The sequence below is a fragment of the Hyperolius riggenbachi genome, chromosome 4, assembly GCF_040937935.1.
Source record: "Hyperolius riggenbachi isolate aHypRig1 chromosome 4, aHypRig1.pri, whole genome shotgun sequence".
Classification (NCBI taxonomy): Eukaryota; Metazoa; Chordata; class Amphibia; order Anura; family Hyperoliidae; genus Hyperolius; species Hyperolius riggenbachi.
This window is the reverse complement of record NC_090649.1, coordinates 69,264,679-69,284,098: the sequence shown is the minus strand read 5'-3', so window position 1 is coordinate 69,284,098 and position 19,420 is coordinate 69,264,679. Positions and strand designations below refer to the sequence as shown.

General features: G+C 46.3%; 1 protein-coding gene across 2 annotated transcripts in view; it reads right to left on the bottom strand.

Annotated features, from left to right (window-relative positions):
- SLC25A27 (solute carrier family 25 member 27) overlaps positions 1-19,420 on the bottom strand; it is a 71,652-nt gene that overhangs the window by 46,163 nt on the left and 6,069 nt on the right. For both annotated transcript variants that reach the window (XM_068280183.1, XM_068280182.1), the window contains exons 3-4: positions 15,851-15,935; positions 2,839-2,961 (exon numbers count right to left, since the gene is read on the bottom strand). In XM_068280183.1, the coding sequence (XP_068136284.1) occupies positions 2,839-2,961; positions 15,851-15,935 (208 nt within the window). The remainder of the gene's footprint in view (positions 1-2,838; positions 2,962-15,850; positions 15,936-19,420) is intronic.

Genomic DNA, 19,420 nt, shown 5'->3' with positions numbered 1-19,420 from the left:
ATCATTTTACTAGAGAAGCAGACTGGGTGAAATGACTAGCAGGACAGGACTTTCCCTGCACTGTACATTCTGTATGTTCCTGTTTCTTCCAGACAGACATCCACTGTGAACCGAATCTTTCATTGTGATGATCCGGATGATTCGACTCACAAAAAAAGATCCGGATCAAATGAACGATTCGTTCATGATCCGGACAACACTACAGTCTCTGCAGTGCAGTGAATATTAATTAGTAATGTGGCTGGCGCAGAGGGGGAGGGGAGACCTCCTCCTCCAACATTACTGAGCATGTGCAAACAGTCTAACGTGGCTTAGCCCAGTATAATGTACAGCATGCAGCACTTTGTTTAAACGTGCTGCGTTACTATGTAATGCAACGTGTGCACTGTGAACAGCACATTGATTTTACAGTGCTGTGAGTTAGGCTGCGTTACTGGCTGCTGTAACATGGGACTTTAACGTCCCACTGTGAAACCAGCCTAAAAGTGAATTGCAAGAATGCTTTCAGCAAATTAGCAACCCCCATTTTGCTGGGTGTTTTGAGGATGGAGAGTGGCTTCAAAAACTGGCCTACTTGGCAGACAAAATTCTTGGGTTTCAAAGGAAATGGGGTCTTTGGAAAAATCATGTTGCTAATGGAAATCTGAAAATGTTTTCACTGCTGAGTGGACTTGAAAGTGAGGAAGGATATCATCAGGTTTCTAATCTTATTGAAAAACATCTGGAAGACTTGAAGAATAAAATGGAACATTACTTTCCTTCACTCTCAACACAACAGTATGACTGGGTGAGAGACCCCTTTTCTGAAGATTGTGCTCATCCTGTAAACTTTTCTTTGAGAGAAGAGGAGGAATTTTGTGACTTACGATGTGATCATACGCTAAAATTGAGATTCACTGAGCTGCCACTAGACAAGTTCTGGATTTCTATAAAAGAGGAGTATCCTGCAATTCATACAAAGCAGTGAACATTTTGCTTCAATTCTCAACATCTCCTGACATGCATCAAAAGTAAGGCCAGAAATAGACTTCTGCCAGTTGAAGATGAAATGAAAGTTAGTTGAAGATGAAATGTCTGCATATCCAAGGTACGACCACGAATGGATGCTTTGTGCAGGAAAAAGCAAGCACAGGTTTCACACTAGTGAGGTAAGGTAATTATTTTTTTTTTTTTTATTCTTATATGATTTGTACATAATATTTAAAGGGACTCCGAGCAGTGCAGAAACTATGGAAAGATGCATATCATTTTAAAGCTCTCTTTCTCCTCTTTCCAATGATATATAAACCGCCGCCCTACGCCTTTTAGTTTTCGCTATTTTCGCGATTGAAATTGCCGCGGCCGCGATTTCGATCGCGAAAATAGAGAAAACTAAAAGGCGTAGGGCCGCGGTTTAGGGGTCGCCAGAAAGAGAGCTTTAAAATGATATCCATCTTTCCATAGTTATATTGTATTACACAGGGCGACTTTTTCTGCTGAATGGAGCTGCTGACTTTGAGAAAAAGTCACCCTGTGTAATACAATGTAACTATGAAAAGTTGGATATCATTTTAAAGCTCTCTTTCTCCTCTTTCTGGCGACCCCTAAACCGCCGCCCTACGCCTTTTAGTTTTCTCTATTTTCGCAATTGAAATCGCGGCAGCGGCAATTTCAATCGCGAAAATAGCGAAAACTAAAAGGCGTAGGGCGGCGGTTTATATATCATTGGAAAGAGGAGAAAGAGAGCTTTAAAATGATATGCATCTTTCCATAGTTTCTGCACTGCTCGGTGTCCCTTTAAGACATTAGTGGTGATAGAATGCTAATTAGTAAACGTTTTAAGTTTGCAATCAAAATGGCGATGTTTCTCGGCATAAATTTCATGCAGGTGTTCCCTGAGATTTTTAAAAAATTTCAGGGGTTCCTCAGCCCAAAAAAGGTTGAGAAAGGCTGGGTTAGATACTTACCTATGTACAGTAGATGGAAAGCTGTGGATAGCATACAGTCAGTCCCGCTGTTCCAGCCCTGTACCCTGGTGAAGTTATTCGATCTGCTAGGTCGAATACCTCTTCAGCCCACCTTGGACAGCTATCGGAAGTACTCACAAATCCGTACTGCGCATGCACGAGTCCGGGGTACACCCGTCTATGGAAGCACTCAGGGACATGAGGACATCCAAAGGTTGCCAAGGAGAGCCAAAGAGATATTGAAGCGCTGGAATGGCAGAACAAGGCTCTGACTGGTAATGGTATTCAGAACTTTCCCTCTACATAGACAAGACAAATAACATTTACATCGTGCTTTTCTCCTGGCGGACTCAAAGCGCCAGAGCTGCAGCTTCTAGGGGGCCCTCTATAGGTAGTAGCAGTGTTTGGGAGTCATGGCCAAGGTCTCCTTATTGAATAGGCTGGCTTACTGAACAGAAAGAGCCGAGATTCAAACCTAGGGGGCTCATGTGTCAGAGGCAGAACCCTTAACCATTACACTATCCAGCCACACAGAGAAGTATCTAATCTGAAGTGAGTTTCCACACTTTAGGTTTGCTTCCCTTTAACCCCAAGCAGTTTATAAATTGGCTCCAGGCTGTCATTAGGTACATAAATATTATATGCATGTGACATGATGATGAGCAAGTATAGAACGTGTGGCTGACAGAAAGAAGAGGAGGCCCAACACAGCACTGGAGCAGGTAAGTATCACACTGCTCGCTGCGCTACTCCGCAGGGAGGAAAGGCAGGCAGGGGGCCCCCATAGCCAACAGGCGCTCGCGGGTGCTATTGTTATGCCACTTATCACACACTTAAGCCCATTTGTACCTAGATCTATCACACACTTAAGTAAGTCATTAGGTACACTCACCGGGGTGGCTTTCCTTCAAGTCTTCTCTTCCCCTCCATCTGCATCTGTACTTTTACCAGGTCTGTAGGACTAGCAAAAAACTGGCCAATGGCTCCCGCCGTCATTCCTCCAACCACAGCCTTCCTGAGACATGAGAGGGGACACAATCATGCCAAGCAGATACAGGCCTGTCCTATCCAACCACAGCCTTCCTGAGACATGAGAGGGGACACAATCACTTCAGGTAAATACAGACCTGCCCTCTCCCACCACAGCCTTCCTTACAGGGTTGTGGAGTCGGTACAAAAATCATCCGACTCCAACGTTTATGAAACCTCTAACTCTGACTCTAGGTGCCCAAAATTGCTCCGACTCAAGACTCTCCGACTCCAGCTCCTTAGTCTAATACTTACTAGAGCAGTGGATTTTGTACAAAAATCACCCGACTCAGACTCCCGACTCCTCAGTTTATGAAACCTCCGACTCCAACTCCGACTCTAGGTACCCAAAATTGCTCCGAATACAGCCCTGCTTCCGGAGACACAAGAGGGGACACAATAACTCCAGGTAAATACAGGCATTTCCTCTCCCACCACAGCCTTCCTTAGGGAGTTTTTAAATCTAATTTTTTGCATTGCATTGGGCGGTGGCAGAGTTTTTCGCATTCCCCACCGCAATGCAAAAAAATTAGATGTAAAAATTACTAACATATGACCCTGGGCAAAGTGCACCGGCAGGGTCATATGCATAGCGCCATTCTCAGTTACAAAATGCATACAATTTGCATGTGAGTATGAGGGGGCAATTACTATTTCACATGAGTTATACAAAAATGTGTTTGAGATCAGAAGCAAGTGCTATGAATAAGGCAGAAAAAGGAAGGAGTTGGACTTTAGCATGTGAGCTTGTCAGTTGGTGGTGGTGGGGCCGAGACGGCCAGTCATGTAAAAAAAAAAAAAAAAAAAAAAACACCTTGAAACTGTCCATGAGTTTTAACACTATTATCTATTGTTTGTGCTGACTTATCAGTCTGTATATAGGCAGGGTAGAAGCGTTATAGTATTGTGTGTGTATAATTAGTAGTTAATCATTACCTTCGTCACTTATGTGAGTAAACGTTTTACAATCACTTATTTTGGTACATTTCCACATTTATGACAACTACTCTTTATTAATTTCAACCCACAGTCCGATGTCTGCTTCCTCATCTTTAGCCTCCGTTGTTAATAAAGTGATCACTGAGATTTGAACTTGCTGGTTAGCTATGTTTGGTTCTATTTGGTGTCTTTTCAGGCATCCTTAGCTTAAAGCCTACTTGTCAAACCCCTGCCCGCAGGCCAAATCTGGCCCTCAGGCCCATTACTTTTGGCCCTCAAATGGTTTCCCCACTTTGCATTATGTTTGGCCCAATCTAGACCACCAGGGAAGCAGGGGAAGTGTATTAGGGAGGGAGAAGGACCACTGAACACCGGGGAACTGTATAGCGGAAGGAGGAGGACCACTAGACACCGGGGAACTGCATAGGGGTTGGAGGGGGCCATTAGACACCAGGGAACTTTATAAGGTGACCACTATACATTGAGGTTTGCCCACGACTTGGTTCCAGTGTTCAATTTCGGACCACTTTGTATTTGAGTTTGACACCCCTGATGGCAGATGTTAAAAAAATTATACATACCTGGGGTTTCCTCCAGCCTGGTTTAGGCTAATCGTGCCCTCGCCGTCTTACTCTGCCACCTGTGCAATTCGTCCAGGTAACTTTGGTAGTCTGCGCGTACTGCACATGCATGGCCCAGCCGCACTCCCGTCGCCGGGAGAGTTCTGCGCCTGTGCAGTACTACTATGTGGGCGCAGAACGCTCCCAGCTGCAAGAGCGCGACGGGGAGCACACCCGGCCAGACTGCGCATGCGCCAACTGACCAGATTACTGGGACGGATTGCGGAGGCTACAGGTGGTGGAGGAGGACAGAGAGGGCGCTATTAGCCTGAACGGGGCTGGAGGAAGCCCCAGGTAAGTAATATGTTTTTTTAAATATCTGCCATCTCTGGTAGGACAGGAGAAAAGCAGAGAGAAATGCAACCTGTATGTATTTAAAGAGTTTAGCCTGTCTAATCCCCCCTCATCTGTGACTAATCACCACTGTAATTTGATCTCTCAGCCGTGTCATCTCAGGAATCCCCTCTGCCATGGCAGAGCAGCTTATTTATAAATACAGGATGTTAACTCTATGTCTGCTATGAATGCAGGAAGTAGACACACTGCAGATTTATTTCAGGAGTTCTGTACGCTATAACACGGAATGTTTTTCTTTAAAGGTTCTTATCTTTTAGAACAGAGGGGCAAATTCTGAATTCAGGTCTGCTTTAAAGGGAACCTGAAAAAAAAAAGGTTTCACTTACCAGCCCCCTGCAGCTGCTCCGTGCCCGCGCCGTCACGGAACGATCCTCCAGTCCCCCTAAAAGTGACTAAGTTTTGATTTCGGCGACAGAGCCATTCGCCGACAATTGTACCTGTGCTGCCCAGGCCACACGTGTCCTATCACGCTCCCACCGCACCCTGCCCAATATGAGGTTTTCTTGTACTGCGCATGCGCATCGGGAGCGTGATCAAGGATGTAGACTGCCTGGGCCACGAAGGCGCAGTGGCCGGCCACTGGCTCTGTTGATGAAATCTAAACGTAGTCACTGCGGGGGACCGGAGGATCATTCCGTGGTGGCGCGGGCACAGGACAACTGCAGGGGGCTCGTAGAAGCCTCAGGTAAGTGAAACACTCTTTTTTAACGTTTACTTTAGGTTCCCTTTAATGTCCTTGACATGCACCTACAACTCCCCAGCAGAAGCAACCGTCAATGTGAAGCTCAACCAAACTCAGAATCGAACAAAGGCTAATTCTGAAAGCAATCATGTTGATTAGTGTAAATTATAAATATTACCACTGAGCTATTTTTGTATTATTAGTTGGACTAAAGCCTATTTAAAGTGTAAAATAGATGAATTATTCTTCATTGATCTATATCAGGGGTCTCAAACTCGCGGCCCGCGGGCCATTTGCGGCCCTCGATACAATGTTTTGTGGCCCTCGCCGGCAAAAGCTTCCTTATAGTTCGCTTCAGTGCTCCCAAGTAATCCGCCGCTAAACGAGGGCTGCAGAGCCCCCAAATCGCCCGGGGGGCAATCCGCCGGCATTTCCTGGAAGGGGCAGAGCTTTCAGCTTCAGCTCTGCCCCTCCTGACGTCAATCACCGCCTCTCCCCGCCCCTCTGTGAAGGAAGAGTGAGAGGGGCGGACAGAGGCGGCGACGCGCCGCGATTGTGAAATTCCTTATGCGGCCCAGCCTCATCCTGACTTTGCCTCTTGCGGCCCCCCAAGTAAATGGAGTTTGAGACCCCTGATCTATATAGTTTAAGACCAATGATGTTAACTTACCTCCTAACTTTTTTGAGATAAGAAAGAGGGATTCTAAAGCCACACCCCTAATCACGCCCTCGACACACATCTGGTCATGCATATCATATAGAGTTCATAAGAAAAACTTTTTGTGCAATTCAAACCCCACTGGTCCTTTCAATTCTGGTTCATTTTCCTTCATTTTCCTTGATGACCCCTTCATATTAACTTTTGAAAATAAGAAATAGATCAATTTAAACAACGGGAATAAAGCTTAGAGTCAATAAAACACATTTTTAGTAGAAAAATACATACCGAATATACTCGAGTATAAGTCTAGAAATTTAGGTCTGATTCACTTCATCAAAGTACAGGAGCAACTTATACATGAGTCACGGGCAACGCTGAGCACACTGAGCAATGTGTGTACTAATAGTGACATTCCCATTTGCAGCTATTTGACCAGTGGTAAGTGGCACTTTGAGGAAAGGAAATGCCAAGAAAACACAGGTGTTAAAGTCCTGGCCACAACAATTAACAAGGAAAGGGGCCGGGGGTAAATACTGGGCTGCATAAAAGGGAGTGAGTAATTGCAGCACTTGGGGGCCTGGAGAAGGTATTGCCTGCACTTAAGAGACAGGAGGGGTTAATGGATGCAATACTGTCATTGACCCAGACAGAGCCCCAAGTGCAGCCATTAATTTTGATGGGCAGACTTATACTTGAGTCAATAAAAAAATTTCCAGCTCAAGAGGGTTGAATATTGGAGTTGACTTATATACGAGGTCGACTTGTATTGAAGTATATACAGTGTATTTACACAGATCTGTACATGAGTCCTGAAAGAGGGACATATGAGGAAGAAAGAGGGACAGAGGGACAGGGATCCCAAAGAGGCACTGTCCCTCCAAAAGAGAGTTGGGAGATATGTGCTAATGATGCCCTGTCATGTTAGCTTCCTGTCTGTGACTGCCAGCATTTGAAGCCTACTGCTGGGTGAAAATAAAGTTTGTGTAATAAAGTAAAAGAAAAAAAAAAAAACACCTTTGGAACAGACCTTTTCAAATTGAAATAAAGGATTTGTGTAGCTGTGCACCTGTCCATTAGCTTGTAAAGCCTGTGAACTGCTGTTACTAGAGATGGGGCCTTACGCCTATATCCAGTGAACTACAAAGCCCAGTCAAATGGCAGCAAATCGACAGGCAGAAAGTGGTAATAACTGAGGAATGGGACTTCACAGAGACAAAGTAAAGTTATGCAGCTAATCATGCTGCAGAAGAGAACAGACACCTTTGTTTGAGTCTGAAGCCTAATCTAAAACAAAATACAGAGAGCGGGAAGTCTCTGTGTCCCATAGAGCCTTCCCAGTGTCCTGACAGTATCCGCGTTCCCCGCAGGCTCCTCCATTTGAATCTCCCCACTGCGGGAGACTTTGGCAGTCTTTTGAAGCACTCAGGCTCCTGAGGACCGGCGGCTCTGTACTGCGCACGCACGGTAGAGGGGGCTCGCGTGTGCGCAGTACAGAGCGGCCTGTCTCTGGAAGCGTGATTCTGAAGACTGCCGAAGCCCAGGGGAAGCAGAAGAAAGCCGTCTACAACTGATCAGTCATAGACTGCTAATGGGGGAGCCAGCGGCGGAACATGGACACTGTAGGAGGAATGGGAAGGCTCTATAGGACCCAGAGCCCTCCCTCTCCTTAAGCAAGTATCTGTTTTTTATTTTAATTTTCACTTCAGACTCCCTTTAAAAAAAAAAAAAATCCATCCATAGTTCAGGTGTGTGGATACCAGCGGCTGCTGTTGCAATTATCCCTAGCACGTCATGGGGTATTGGCGTCAGCAGGGCACAATCACACAGTCAGCTGGATTTAGCCCCATCCTCAGCACAAATAAAGTCCGCCTGTATGCCAGCCAGCGGCACTACCCCCCCCCCCCCCCCCCCCCCAAGAGCTCGCTGTGGACCCTGCCAGCTCTGGCCTTGGTCAAAATACACAAAAACATACTGGAATGGGTCAATGGCTAGATCTGGCAGGCAAATATTACAGCAACAAGGATATCAGATTTCCTAAGAGCAAATTTACAGGATGAGTGATTAATGATCTGCTAAGGTTATCTACACGACATCTGTATTAAAGCCAGGAAACTAAAATACTAAAAAAATTAAGTGCATCCAGAGTAAAGGTGGCCACACACTCCTCCTGCTCTAGAATTACCTCCTCACATTCACGTATACAAGAATTCTCACGTGCCTTACCCCTCCTCTGGAATGCCCTTCCTCAGCACATCCGTCACTCTCCAACCTTTAAAATCTTTAAACGCTCCCTCAAAACTCACTTTTTCCAACAACAAGCATACGCTCTAACTTAGGCCATTCCCCTTCCACCTCTCAAGTTTTACTCCTTACTAGATAACCTAAACAGGCACTGTGCCTGTATGTATGATGCTCCCCCCCCCCCACACACACACACACACACACACACACACACACACACACACACACACACTTTTCGTGTCCTCCATTCCTTTAGATTGTAAGCTTGCAAGGCCAGGACTCTCTCACCCTTTTGTGTCTAAGAATTTCTTATTCATTTCATAGCTTGCACTGTTATACATTTTATCCATCAGGTTACATCTGTCAGTGTAACCACCAGTTCTGTATTTTGTACCGGTGTCCATATTTGATGTGTAACATTGCCTGTATCATTATGTACCCTTTGTTGTTTTCCGACTTTGTACAGTGCCACGGAATATGTTGCGCTTTATACATTAATAATAATAAACTCATCGATTTCCATATTCGATTTCTTGCAGATTTGATTCATCTGCTGAGAAACGATTCCCCAAAATGTTAGACTGGTCGATTTTTGATCAATTTTAAACAAAAACCAATTGAAAGAATTGATCGGGCAAGATGGAAAACTTAAAACAATCGGGGCCAGGGCAAAAGCATTTGTAGATCGATGGCCTATAGGTTTGTACTGCATCGAATAATGCAACTCTGCAGTCTGATCGATTTTCAATAGATTCCCTGCTGGAATATACTGGAAATTTATGTGCGGTGTGGTAGGAATCAATTCCTTCTCAATTGATTCTTTTTTAAAAGAAAGCAATTGTTTTGGAACATGAGTGGAAATCTATAAGTGTTTGGCCAGCTTTAGCAGGCTTATCAAAGACTGTCTGGGTAGGATTAAAGGTAGCCATACACTCGTTAGATTAGCAGCAGATAGATCATCAGATAGATGTTTAGGAACATTTTTTTACTAGGAACAGATTTCCAATAGATTTCAGTGTGAAATCTATTGAAAATCGATCTGATGGCATTTTTTTGCCATCAGATTTCCATTAGGTCCAATGCAAAATGATAAGCAATCTCAACAGATCGACCTAGATTTTCCAGCATGTCAGATCAATTGAAATCGATCGAAATCGGATCGATCGGCCGCTAATCGGCTCATTGTATGGGCCCCTAAAAGGTGGCCATACGATAGATTTGCAGCAGATTCGACCATCAGATAGATTTCTGTCAGATTGAATGAAACAGGAATTTATCTGATGTGTGCCACACACTAAGAACAGATTTCCAATAGATTTCAGAATAAAATCTATTGGAAATTGATCTAAATGCATTATTGATTTGTTAGATCCAATGCAAATCTATGGGCCATCGATCTGCTGCCAGCAGCAGCTAGACCTAGATTTTCCATCCTATCAGATGGATCAAAATCAGCCACACATCGATTGATCAGCCAATTGTGCATCGATTTGCTGCCAATCAATTTGATCGAATCGATGGCTGAAATCGACCAGTGTATGGGCCCCTTAACTCGTCATTAAAGTCTAAAGGCGGCCATATACAATGGATTTCCTAATTCACCCATCAGATTCCTGTCAGATCAAATCTGGCAGAGATCTATCTGATCTGTGCCACACATTAGGAACAGATTTTCAATAGATTTTAGCATAAAATCTATTAAAAAAATAAATAGATAAAAAAATCTATTGAGCCGCAGTGTTGCACCAATCGCTATGGGACGTCAATCTGCCCCTGCTCTGGACCCGCCATCGATTGATATATTCTTTCCTAAGCGATCGACCGATTCAACCAATTTAGCCTGAAAATCGGTCGAACAATTTATAGATCGGACCACTTGCTGCATCGATTTCTAGCAGATTCAATCAAAGTGATCGATTTGGCTAGATCACTTGGCCACCTATAAGCTTCGTACACACGCCTGACTTAAAGGATACCAGAGCCGAAAGGAGGAGGAGAAATGAGGGGAGTAGACATTTCTCCTCCGCTGCCCCCGTTCTCCTCAGCCCCCTCCTCTCTTACCTAAAGACCCCCACGCAGCTTCTTCCAGGGAGTTGGGATCACTGCGCCCGCAGTCCCACAGTGCGCAACCGCGGTCGAGAGCCCTCTGCGCATGATGTCCCGATTTACGTCATGCTCCCGCCCATGGTTTTGCGCTGTAGGACGCACCCAGCCGGGCCAGTGAAGATGCAGTGTTCGCGACTCCCGGGTACCCGGAAGGGGCTGCCAGGGGGTCTTTAGGCGGGGAAAGGAGGGAGGTACCCTTTAAAGCGGATCCGAGATGAAAAACTAACTATAACAAGTAACTTGTCTATATATCTTATCTAAAGTTTAGATAGTTTACACAGCATATCTATCTGCAGACTGCAAACAGCTTCAACAGTTTATGATGTATTATTCCTGTGATACAATGAGGGCAGCCATGTTCTGTTTGTTACATTGTCACAGGCTGAGAGCTGGAGATGCTATCAGCTTGCCTGTGTGTAAATTCAGTCCCCTCTCCTCTGCCTCTGAAATCAATGGCTAGTAACACCTCCCCCTCCTCCTGCCCAGACTGAGCTCCTGTAAGCCCTTGCTACTGTCTGAAAATGCCAAGGCACTGTGAAAAATGTGGGCGAGGCTTGTTTAGTTTATAGGGAATTAGAGTACTAAAACAAAAAAAGTATTTGGCTTGAGGAATGCCCTATAAACTATATGAAAGGAACACAATTATGCAATGAGTAAAAGTTTATCTCGGATCCACTTTAAGTGAGCTGAGGCCGCCAATAATGGTCACTTCAGCTGGCAATCAGGTGTGTGTACGGCAGCCAACAACCCCCAACCCGCGAGCGATCTGCCAGACAGATCAACCTAACGGGCCCTCTTACACTTAATGCGTTGCTATGCATTGCGGTTTTTGTAAAGAAGCTTCAGTTTTTCAGTGTATAGTGTGAAAGAGTCCATAGGGAAACATGGACACTGGGCTGCACCTCAGTTGTCCTTCCAGTTACAACTGAAAGCAACCAATATAGTGAAAGAACCCAACCCCAGCAACGCCAATTCCATTGTTCTCGACACTCGCCTGCCCACTACGTGATGCCACGCCGCTCGTTGTCCCTCTGTCAACCGCGGCCCCCACATAGCAACACAGAGCGATGTCAGCTACACACCTGACACGCAAGGGTGTGGCCCAGCCTATCAGTGTTGCCCAAGGTTATCAGCTCCCAAACAGGTGACATCAGTGGGGCAGGAGTACACACCCTTACAAACAGGAAATTAGAAGTGTGAGGTAAAATATAACACACACACACACACACACACACACACACACACACACACACACACACACACACACACACACACACACACACACACACACACACACACACACACACACACACACACACACACACACACACACACACACACACACACACACACACACACACACACACACACACACACACACACACACACACGCCACCCTTATCTGTATTTCTCTTCAGTTCATACAATGTGCTGATTCCTTTACGTATATATCTATCTGCAGATCTTTTGTAATCAAGCTTTGCTTGTACCTTGAACATGAAACTTGACATGCAGTGTAAGCTGTAGATATATATAAAATCCATAATGCTGACTAACTCTGCCGATTGGTTCATAGTTCAAAAACAAAGGTTGTGGGCAGGGGGATGTTTGGCTTCGGTGCAGCTGGGTCTGGCAGGGCTGCAGAGTATCAGCAATGATGTTGCTGTTAGTCAGGTACTTTGGGTTTGTGACCCAGCAGGGCCGGGCCGAGGCTGGAGAGGCTCCAGCCTCAGGGCGCAGTGTAGGAGGAGCGCACAACTCATTCAGCTGTCATTCCCAATTGTGTTTGAAGCAGAAAGAAATAAGAAAAGGGGATACATGGCAGTGACTGCAAGCCAGATAACTAGAGATTAAGGTGTTGGGGAGGTTGTGGGCCCTGGGGCACCTCTTAGTCTAATAGCAATCAGTGTGTGAGGGATGGAGGGGCGCACTTTGGTGTCTCAGCCTTGGGTGCTGAAGGACCTTGTCCCGGCTCTGTGACCCAGTCTATGGAGCTGTAACCGTCACTTCTCTCCATCACATGGTTAATCCTGACTGATTCTCTTGGCGAAAAGTAACTTCCTAGTGCCAATCCTAATAACACCCCCCTCTTTTAAATCCACGATTAATCCCTTTGTGCTGCCTAACCCTAACCTCCACCCCTTAGTTAACCTCTTCATGATTAACCTCTAACTTCATCCCCTACTGTTAAAGCCGTCCTGAACTCAGAACCTCCTCTCTTCTCTAAAAAATAAGCAACAGCATAATAACATTTAAAGAAAAAAACATTTCTTTAATACAGCTTATACAAATCCTGAAATAAATCTGCAGTGTCTCTACTTTCATGGATGCAGACATAGGGTTAACATCCTGTGTTTACAAATTAGCTGCTCTGCTGAGGCAGCCAGCTGACACAGCTGAGAGATCAAATTACATTTTAGTGATTAGTCATAGATGAGGCAGAATTACACAGGCTAACCTCTCTAAATACATAGAGGGTGCATTTTTCTAGGTTTTCCTTCTGTCCTGCGCAAGAGTTCAGATCCACTTTTTCCTTACACCCAGCCCTAACGCTCTCCCACAACACTAAAGCCAAGTACACACATGTGAGAGTTGTGGACAATCGGGGATCTGGAAACGATTCCTCAGGCAACAATTTGTGGAACGATGCTGTACAGACACATCCCTAGCCTTGAGGCTAGCGATGTGGTCTGTTGCTATGGAGGGCAGCGGAGGGATGACGATTGACTGACCATGGAGCGGCTTCAATCGGTCAGTGGGGGTTGAAAATAGTATTGCAATCGGTAATGCTCAGGCATTGGGGGTCATTTAAGGAATATTGAAGTCTAACAAAAAATGGTTTTAACTTACCTGGGGCATCTTACAGCCCCCTGGAGTCGTCCTGTGCCAACGACTTCCTCCCGATTCCCTATGGCCAGCAGCTGCGACCCCCATAAAGCTGTCCTGTCGCCGGCTACTGAGCATGCGCAGCCCCAAGCACCCTGATCGTGCTCCCCCAGCCGGGAGCGCTGTGTTCATGTGCAGTATGCATAAATCACTACTGCGCATGCGCAGCCCCAAGCACGCTGATCGTGCTCCGTTCATGTGCAGTACGCACAAATCACTAGGGCGCATGCGCAGCTCCAAGCACCCTGATCACGCTTCTCCAGCCAGGAGCACTCTGTTCATGGGCAGTACACATAAATCACTACTGCTCATGCGCAGTGCACTCCCGGTCGCAGGAGCGTGATCAGGGTGCACGTGGCTTGGAGGCGGGTACGCGCAGTAGCCAGCGATTGGCATGGCACTTCATCCATGTGATATCTGAACATGGTGGCATAAAACCCCTGTGGGTTGTAGTGTTGTCCGGATCATGAACGATTCGGATCTTTGATCCGAATCTATTTTGTGAGTCGAATCATCCGAATCATCAAAATGAGTGATTCGGATCGCAAAAGGGGCGGGGCCAGGAGCGACACGCCCCCTCTCAGCGGGCAGCGGGGGTCCTGGAAGCAGAGCAGAGATGTATCGCTCTGTTGGAGGGGACTCAGGGGAGCCAGCCTTGCAGGGACAGGTAGAGGGGACATGGGTGCCACTGCCAGATATGTGTAGAGCACACATACTGGCTGCAATGTACTGCTCATTATAGGCTGTCTGTTCCGTAGTTGTGCTGCACAATGAACACATTGGAAACTTTTGGCTCAGCTCAGCACAGCTCAGTAACTTTGCAGGCACTGTGATTGCAGCGCAATATGATCCTCCTGCACTCGGCACTAAACAACTGCACTTATCTTTGGGGAATGCTTTCTTTGGCCTAGTGCACACCAAAACCCGCTAGCAGATCCGCAAAATGCTAGCAGATTTTGAAACGCTTTTTCTTATTTTTCTTCAGCGTTTCAGCTAGCATTTTGCGGTTTTGTGTAGCGGTTTTGGTGTAGTAGATTTCATGTATTGTTACAGTAAAGCTGTTACTGAACAGCTACTGTAACAAAAACCGCCTGGCAAACCGCTCTGAAGTGCCGTTTTTCAGAGCGGTTTGCGTTTTTCCTATACTTAACATTGAGGCAGAAACGCCTCCGCAATCCAAAATCTGCAGCAGCCCGGGAGTATGTGTTTCTGCAAAACGCCTCACGCTCTGGTGTGCACCAGCCCATTGAAATACATTACCCAAGCAGATCCGCACCCGCAAGCGGATCGCAAACTGCAGCCGAACCGCTCTGGTGTGCACTAGGCCTGACACTGTGTAACGTTTCCATTCAAGGTACACAGATGAACATATAGGTGAAATATATGTAAAGCATGATTGCAGCATGTGGGTATTGTGTGCAAACAAACATTTCTGCTCTCTGCTCGTCCCTCCTCCCTTCTCTGTCCACTCCCTGCCCTCTGTCCATCTTCTCCCCTTCTCTGTGTGTCCACCCCCCTCCCCTTCTCCTGTCCTGCTATTCATTTCACCCCCGAATGCTTCCCTTGTAAAATGATCCGAGATTCGGATCAAAGATCCAGATCTTTTCGATGATCCGATTCGAATCATCCGGATCATTGAAAAGATCCGAACTTCCCATCTCTAGTGGGTTGGCTTAGGCAATGGTATAGTGGAGCAGCACTACCTGAGCCAACTGTGCCACAATAACCCGCTTCCTGTGGTCAGACAAGATGCATCTGAAGCATTGAGGCTTATGTGCCAACTGTCCCTCTTTGTCTTCCTCATTTGTCCCACAGAGTAACCAAGCAGCTCGGGGTGACCCAAACCACTAGGAGTGTACAGGGGGCTAAAAGACACCGAAAAGCCCTCCTACTAATAAGCAATGCCTGATGAAATTTGCCTTCTTAAAACAGAAAGAAACGTGCAATAATTCAGCTATAAGTGAACATTTGTGGTTACCCACAATGCACCCCTACTGAATATGCAAATGATCTCTTTTCTCCCCTGTAAGCCAGGCAAGCATCCAGAACCGCTGGTGTATAGCTAGTCTATAGCTTTAAATATTACACAGCCACATCAACCCCACAGCCTCATTTGTCTCTAACCTGAAGTGTAGTCTAAACTGAAAGAAAACTACTGATGATAGAGAGGTTCAGTGTGGTTTGAATGATAAAACGACAACTTTTGCTTCAAATTCTATGCAATATGCATGATGAGGGGTGTGCTGGAGGCGTGGTTAGAGGTGTGTCAGGGGTGCATCTTAAAGCATCCCTCTTTCTTATGTCAATAAAGTTGAGCGGTACTATACTGTATGTTGAGGGAATAAAAAGGTCATTATAGCAGACAGAATAAGAGGCCACCTACCACAGAGGAAAGACGTCACCATCTCCTTTCCCAAGTGGGGAATCCCGAAGCTGCTCATAGGCCACCATGCGGACCCCAGAGTACACTGCACAACAGAGACATGGGGGTTACTCCTAGGCCCACTTCACAATGGCCTTACTAATGTCAGCAGCTGTAGATGGGTTCTGTATTGTAGGCGTGATCAGAACCTGGAAATATTTGCCAGCTTATGCTGCATACACATAATGGGTTTGTACCTCCACAAAAACATTATGGCAAACTTCACCTACTTGTTTTTAAGAGCACATAAAACACAGCAAACACACTGAATTGTTATCATAGTTTGGTAGATTCTGGCCAGTCTGTACTCCAAACAGTACTGTTGCTTAGAGATGAAGTTTAAGATTGCTTATTGTTTTGGAAATTTTAAAGAGACTCGGAGACTAAATAAACTCAAGCTCTGATACTTACCCGGGGCTTCCTCCTGCCCCATAAACAGTCTAAGTTTCACCCCGTCCTCCCGTGGTCTGCCGTTCAGCCGCGGTGAGCTCCGTTACCAGGCCCAGTCGATGCCAGTCAGGGACTACTGCGCATAAGCAGACCTCCCGGCACAATGGCAGTAGACACGGACTGATGTCACTGAGCCTGTTACCGGGGCTTACCGCGGCTGAACGGGAGACCGCGGGAGGACGGCGTGGGAGGAAGCCCAGGGTAAGAAAACTCTCAGAAAATGGTACAGGCAGCGCTTTGCTGAGCGGATCAGAAACAAACTCTCTCAAAATCGCCGGCGCTTAAAAAAAAAAAACCCGAAAACCCCCTAGATGTGAACAAGCCCTTACTGTTTCTTGGCGGTTTAAACTTCAGAAAATAGTACTGTTTGACCAAGTTGGCCTACTAGCTCAGAAAAGCTCCTTTGCATAGATAACAACACAAGTTTTTTTTAACCTCTTGACGACCAGCTAACGCCGATTGGCGTAAACTGGTCGTCTGCGGGTTACCATGGAAACGGCCGCTCGATCCGGCTCGCCGGCAAAATGTAAACAGGCGGGGAAGAAATCCCCACTGTTTACATCATACGGCGCTGCTGCGCAGCAGCGCCGTAAGGCAGATCGGCGATCCCCGGCCTCTGATTGGCCGGGGATCGCCGGCATATGATAGGCTGAGCCTATCCTTCAATGCGCAGGACGGAAATCCGTCCTGCGCAGCTCACAGGGGGAGGGAGAGGGAGGGAGCGGGAGAGACGGCGGAGAACGCTGCGGAGGGGGGCTTTGAAGAGCCCCCCCCGCTAAGCAACTGCAGCCGGCGGCGATCAGACCCCCCCCAGCAGGACATCCCCCTAGTAGGGAAAAAAGGAGGGTAGTCTGATTGCCCTGCTGCACTCCTGATCGGTGCTGCGGGCTGGAGAGCCCACGCAGCACCGATCAGTGAAAAATCCCCTGGTCGGCAAGTGGTTAAAGGACATCCGAGGTGAAAATAAACTGATCAGAAAAACAATTATATCTATCCTCCTTCTCCTAAAATGACCTTTTTTTTTTCCCACAGTTCTATTTTATATTTAAATCCAGTGCTGCTCGGATACCCCTTTTCAAAATCCGGATCCGATTCGGATCCAGATAACCGATTTCAAAATTTTCCAATCCGAATCTGAATCGGACATCCGACCGGATTCGGGTATCTAGATAGATAAACCGGAAGTGGCCTTTATATTGCTTTAAAAACGTTTTTTAGGGTAAATGAGGCAAGTAGCATCAATATTTTTTAAACGGAAACACTAATTGATGATGTGGGGGACTTAAAATCCCTCCCCCCCAACAAAAAAAAAATGTCTGTCAATTAACATTAGGCCTAGGTTCCAGACAGTGGTCATGCAGCCCACATGGTATCCAAAGTCCAACCGCACAACTGGGACATGACAGTTTTCAGCCCAGACACCTCCAAAAAAAAATTACGCAGCAATTGTGTTTTGGGTTAAATATAGGTGGTATCAGCACAGCAGCAGTGGCCTGTGGCACCCTGGCGGTGGGAGCAGCAAAGGCAGCAGGAGCAGGGCAATGCAGCAGCAGCAGGTGTAGCGTCTGCCAGGAGCATGCCGGACATGGCACTTGGCAGTGGCACATGGCACTTTGCACGTGCAAAGTGCCAAGTCCCAATGCAAAGTGCCAAGAGCCACGTGCAAAGTGCCACGTGCCAAGGGCCACGTGCCAAGTCCCACTGCAAAGTGCCAAGGGCCACGTGAAAAGTGCCACGTGCCAAGTCCCACTGCAAAGTGCCAAGGGCCACGTGACAAGTGCCAAGGGCCACATGCCGAGTGACTGTCACACTGGAACTGCTCAGCAGCACAGCAGTTCTGTAGTAAGCTAACACAGTAGTACTACTACTCTAACAACTACTAGCACTGACTGCAGTACTACAGTACTAACTACACAATAACACAGTAATCCTATTCCCTAATCCCTAACCTAACCTATACTGTAGCTAGCTAAGGCTAATAGCTGGCCAGCAGTAAGCAGCTGGCCTGGTCTGTGCACAGCACACACACAGACACATAGCAGCTGCAGCAGCCCTGCAGCACACACTGACTGTCACACAATGAAATCAAGCTAATTAACAAGATAACAATAGTGTAGTGATAGAGAAGGGGTTACTCACTGAACAGCTTTAGGTTTATCACTGTGTACAGCACTTGCTAGGCCAGCAGCACTGGAGCATGTCTCTCAGTGAGCATTCACAAAGCAAGGACGATATGTCTCATTATGGCAGCCCTCATTAATATACAGGGGGGCTGGCCTGGGTTCCTTTCTGTGATTGGGTGCCAGGGCTTAGGCTGGGAGCCTTCTGATTGGCTCAATGATGCCATCTCCTTAGCAACAGTATATCCGGGTGTGCGACCAAATATCCACAGATTGCTGTCTGGATTTGGGCCCAGATATCCGGAATCCGGATGAGCAGCACTGTTTAAACCTAGTTTTTACTTTTTCATTGACTCTGTTCAATGACACCTTCACTGAAGTATGTCAGAGCTCAAATCTATGAACTATTGACCCTTTAATCTCTTTCTTGCTCCAGGAAGCCATTTACTGACAGGAAAGCATTTTATGGCTGTAATTACTCATCATTGAGGAATATGCTATAGTCTGACCCTGTCCGACCCGAATAGAAACTGTCACTTGCATACCTGATGTTTAACTCTTTCAGGCAGAGAAAGAAAAAAAGGAACACTGCCTAGTTATTTGTATGCTAGGCACAATACATACACATGTCTATCTCATCATGTCACATGTCACCCACCTTGGTTGTCCTTTAACTCTTCCTGTACTGGAAATCTGGAGACTCTTTTCTTTGCTACTGATGTTATATTTATTATCCGTAAAACAAATACAGTTCATTATCTCAGAAATGTATGTTCGCTTCAAATTTGCTTTAAAGGACAACTGTAACAAGAGGAATATGGAGACTGCCATACTTATTTCCTGTTAAACAATACCAGTTGCCTGGCAGTCCTGTTGGTCTATTTGGCTGCAGTAGTGTCTGAATCACACCAGAAACAAACATGCAGCTAATCTTATCAGATCTGACAATGTCAGAAACACC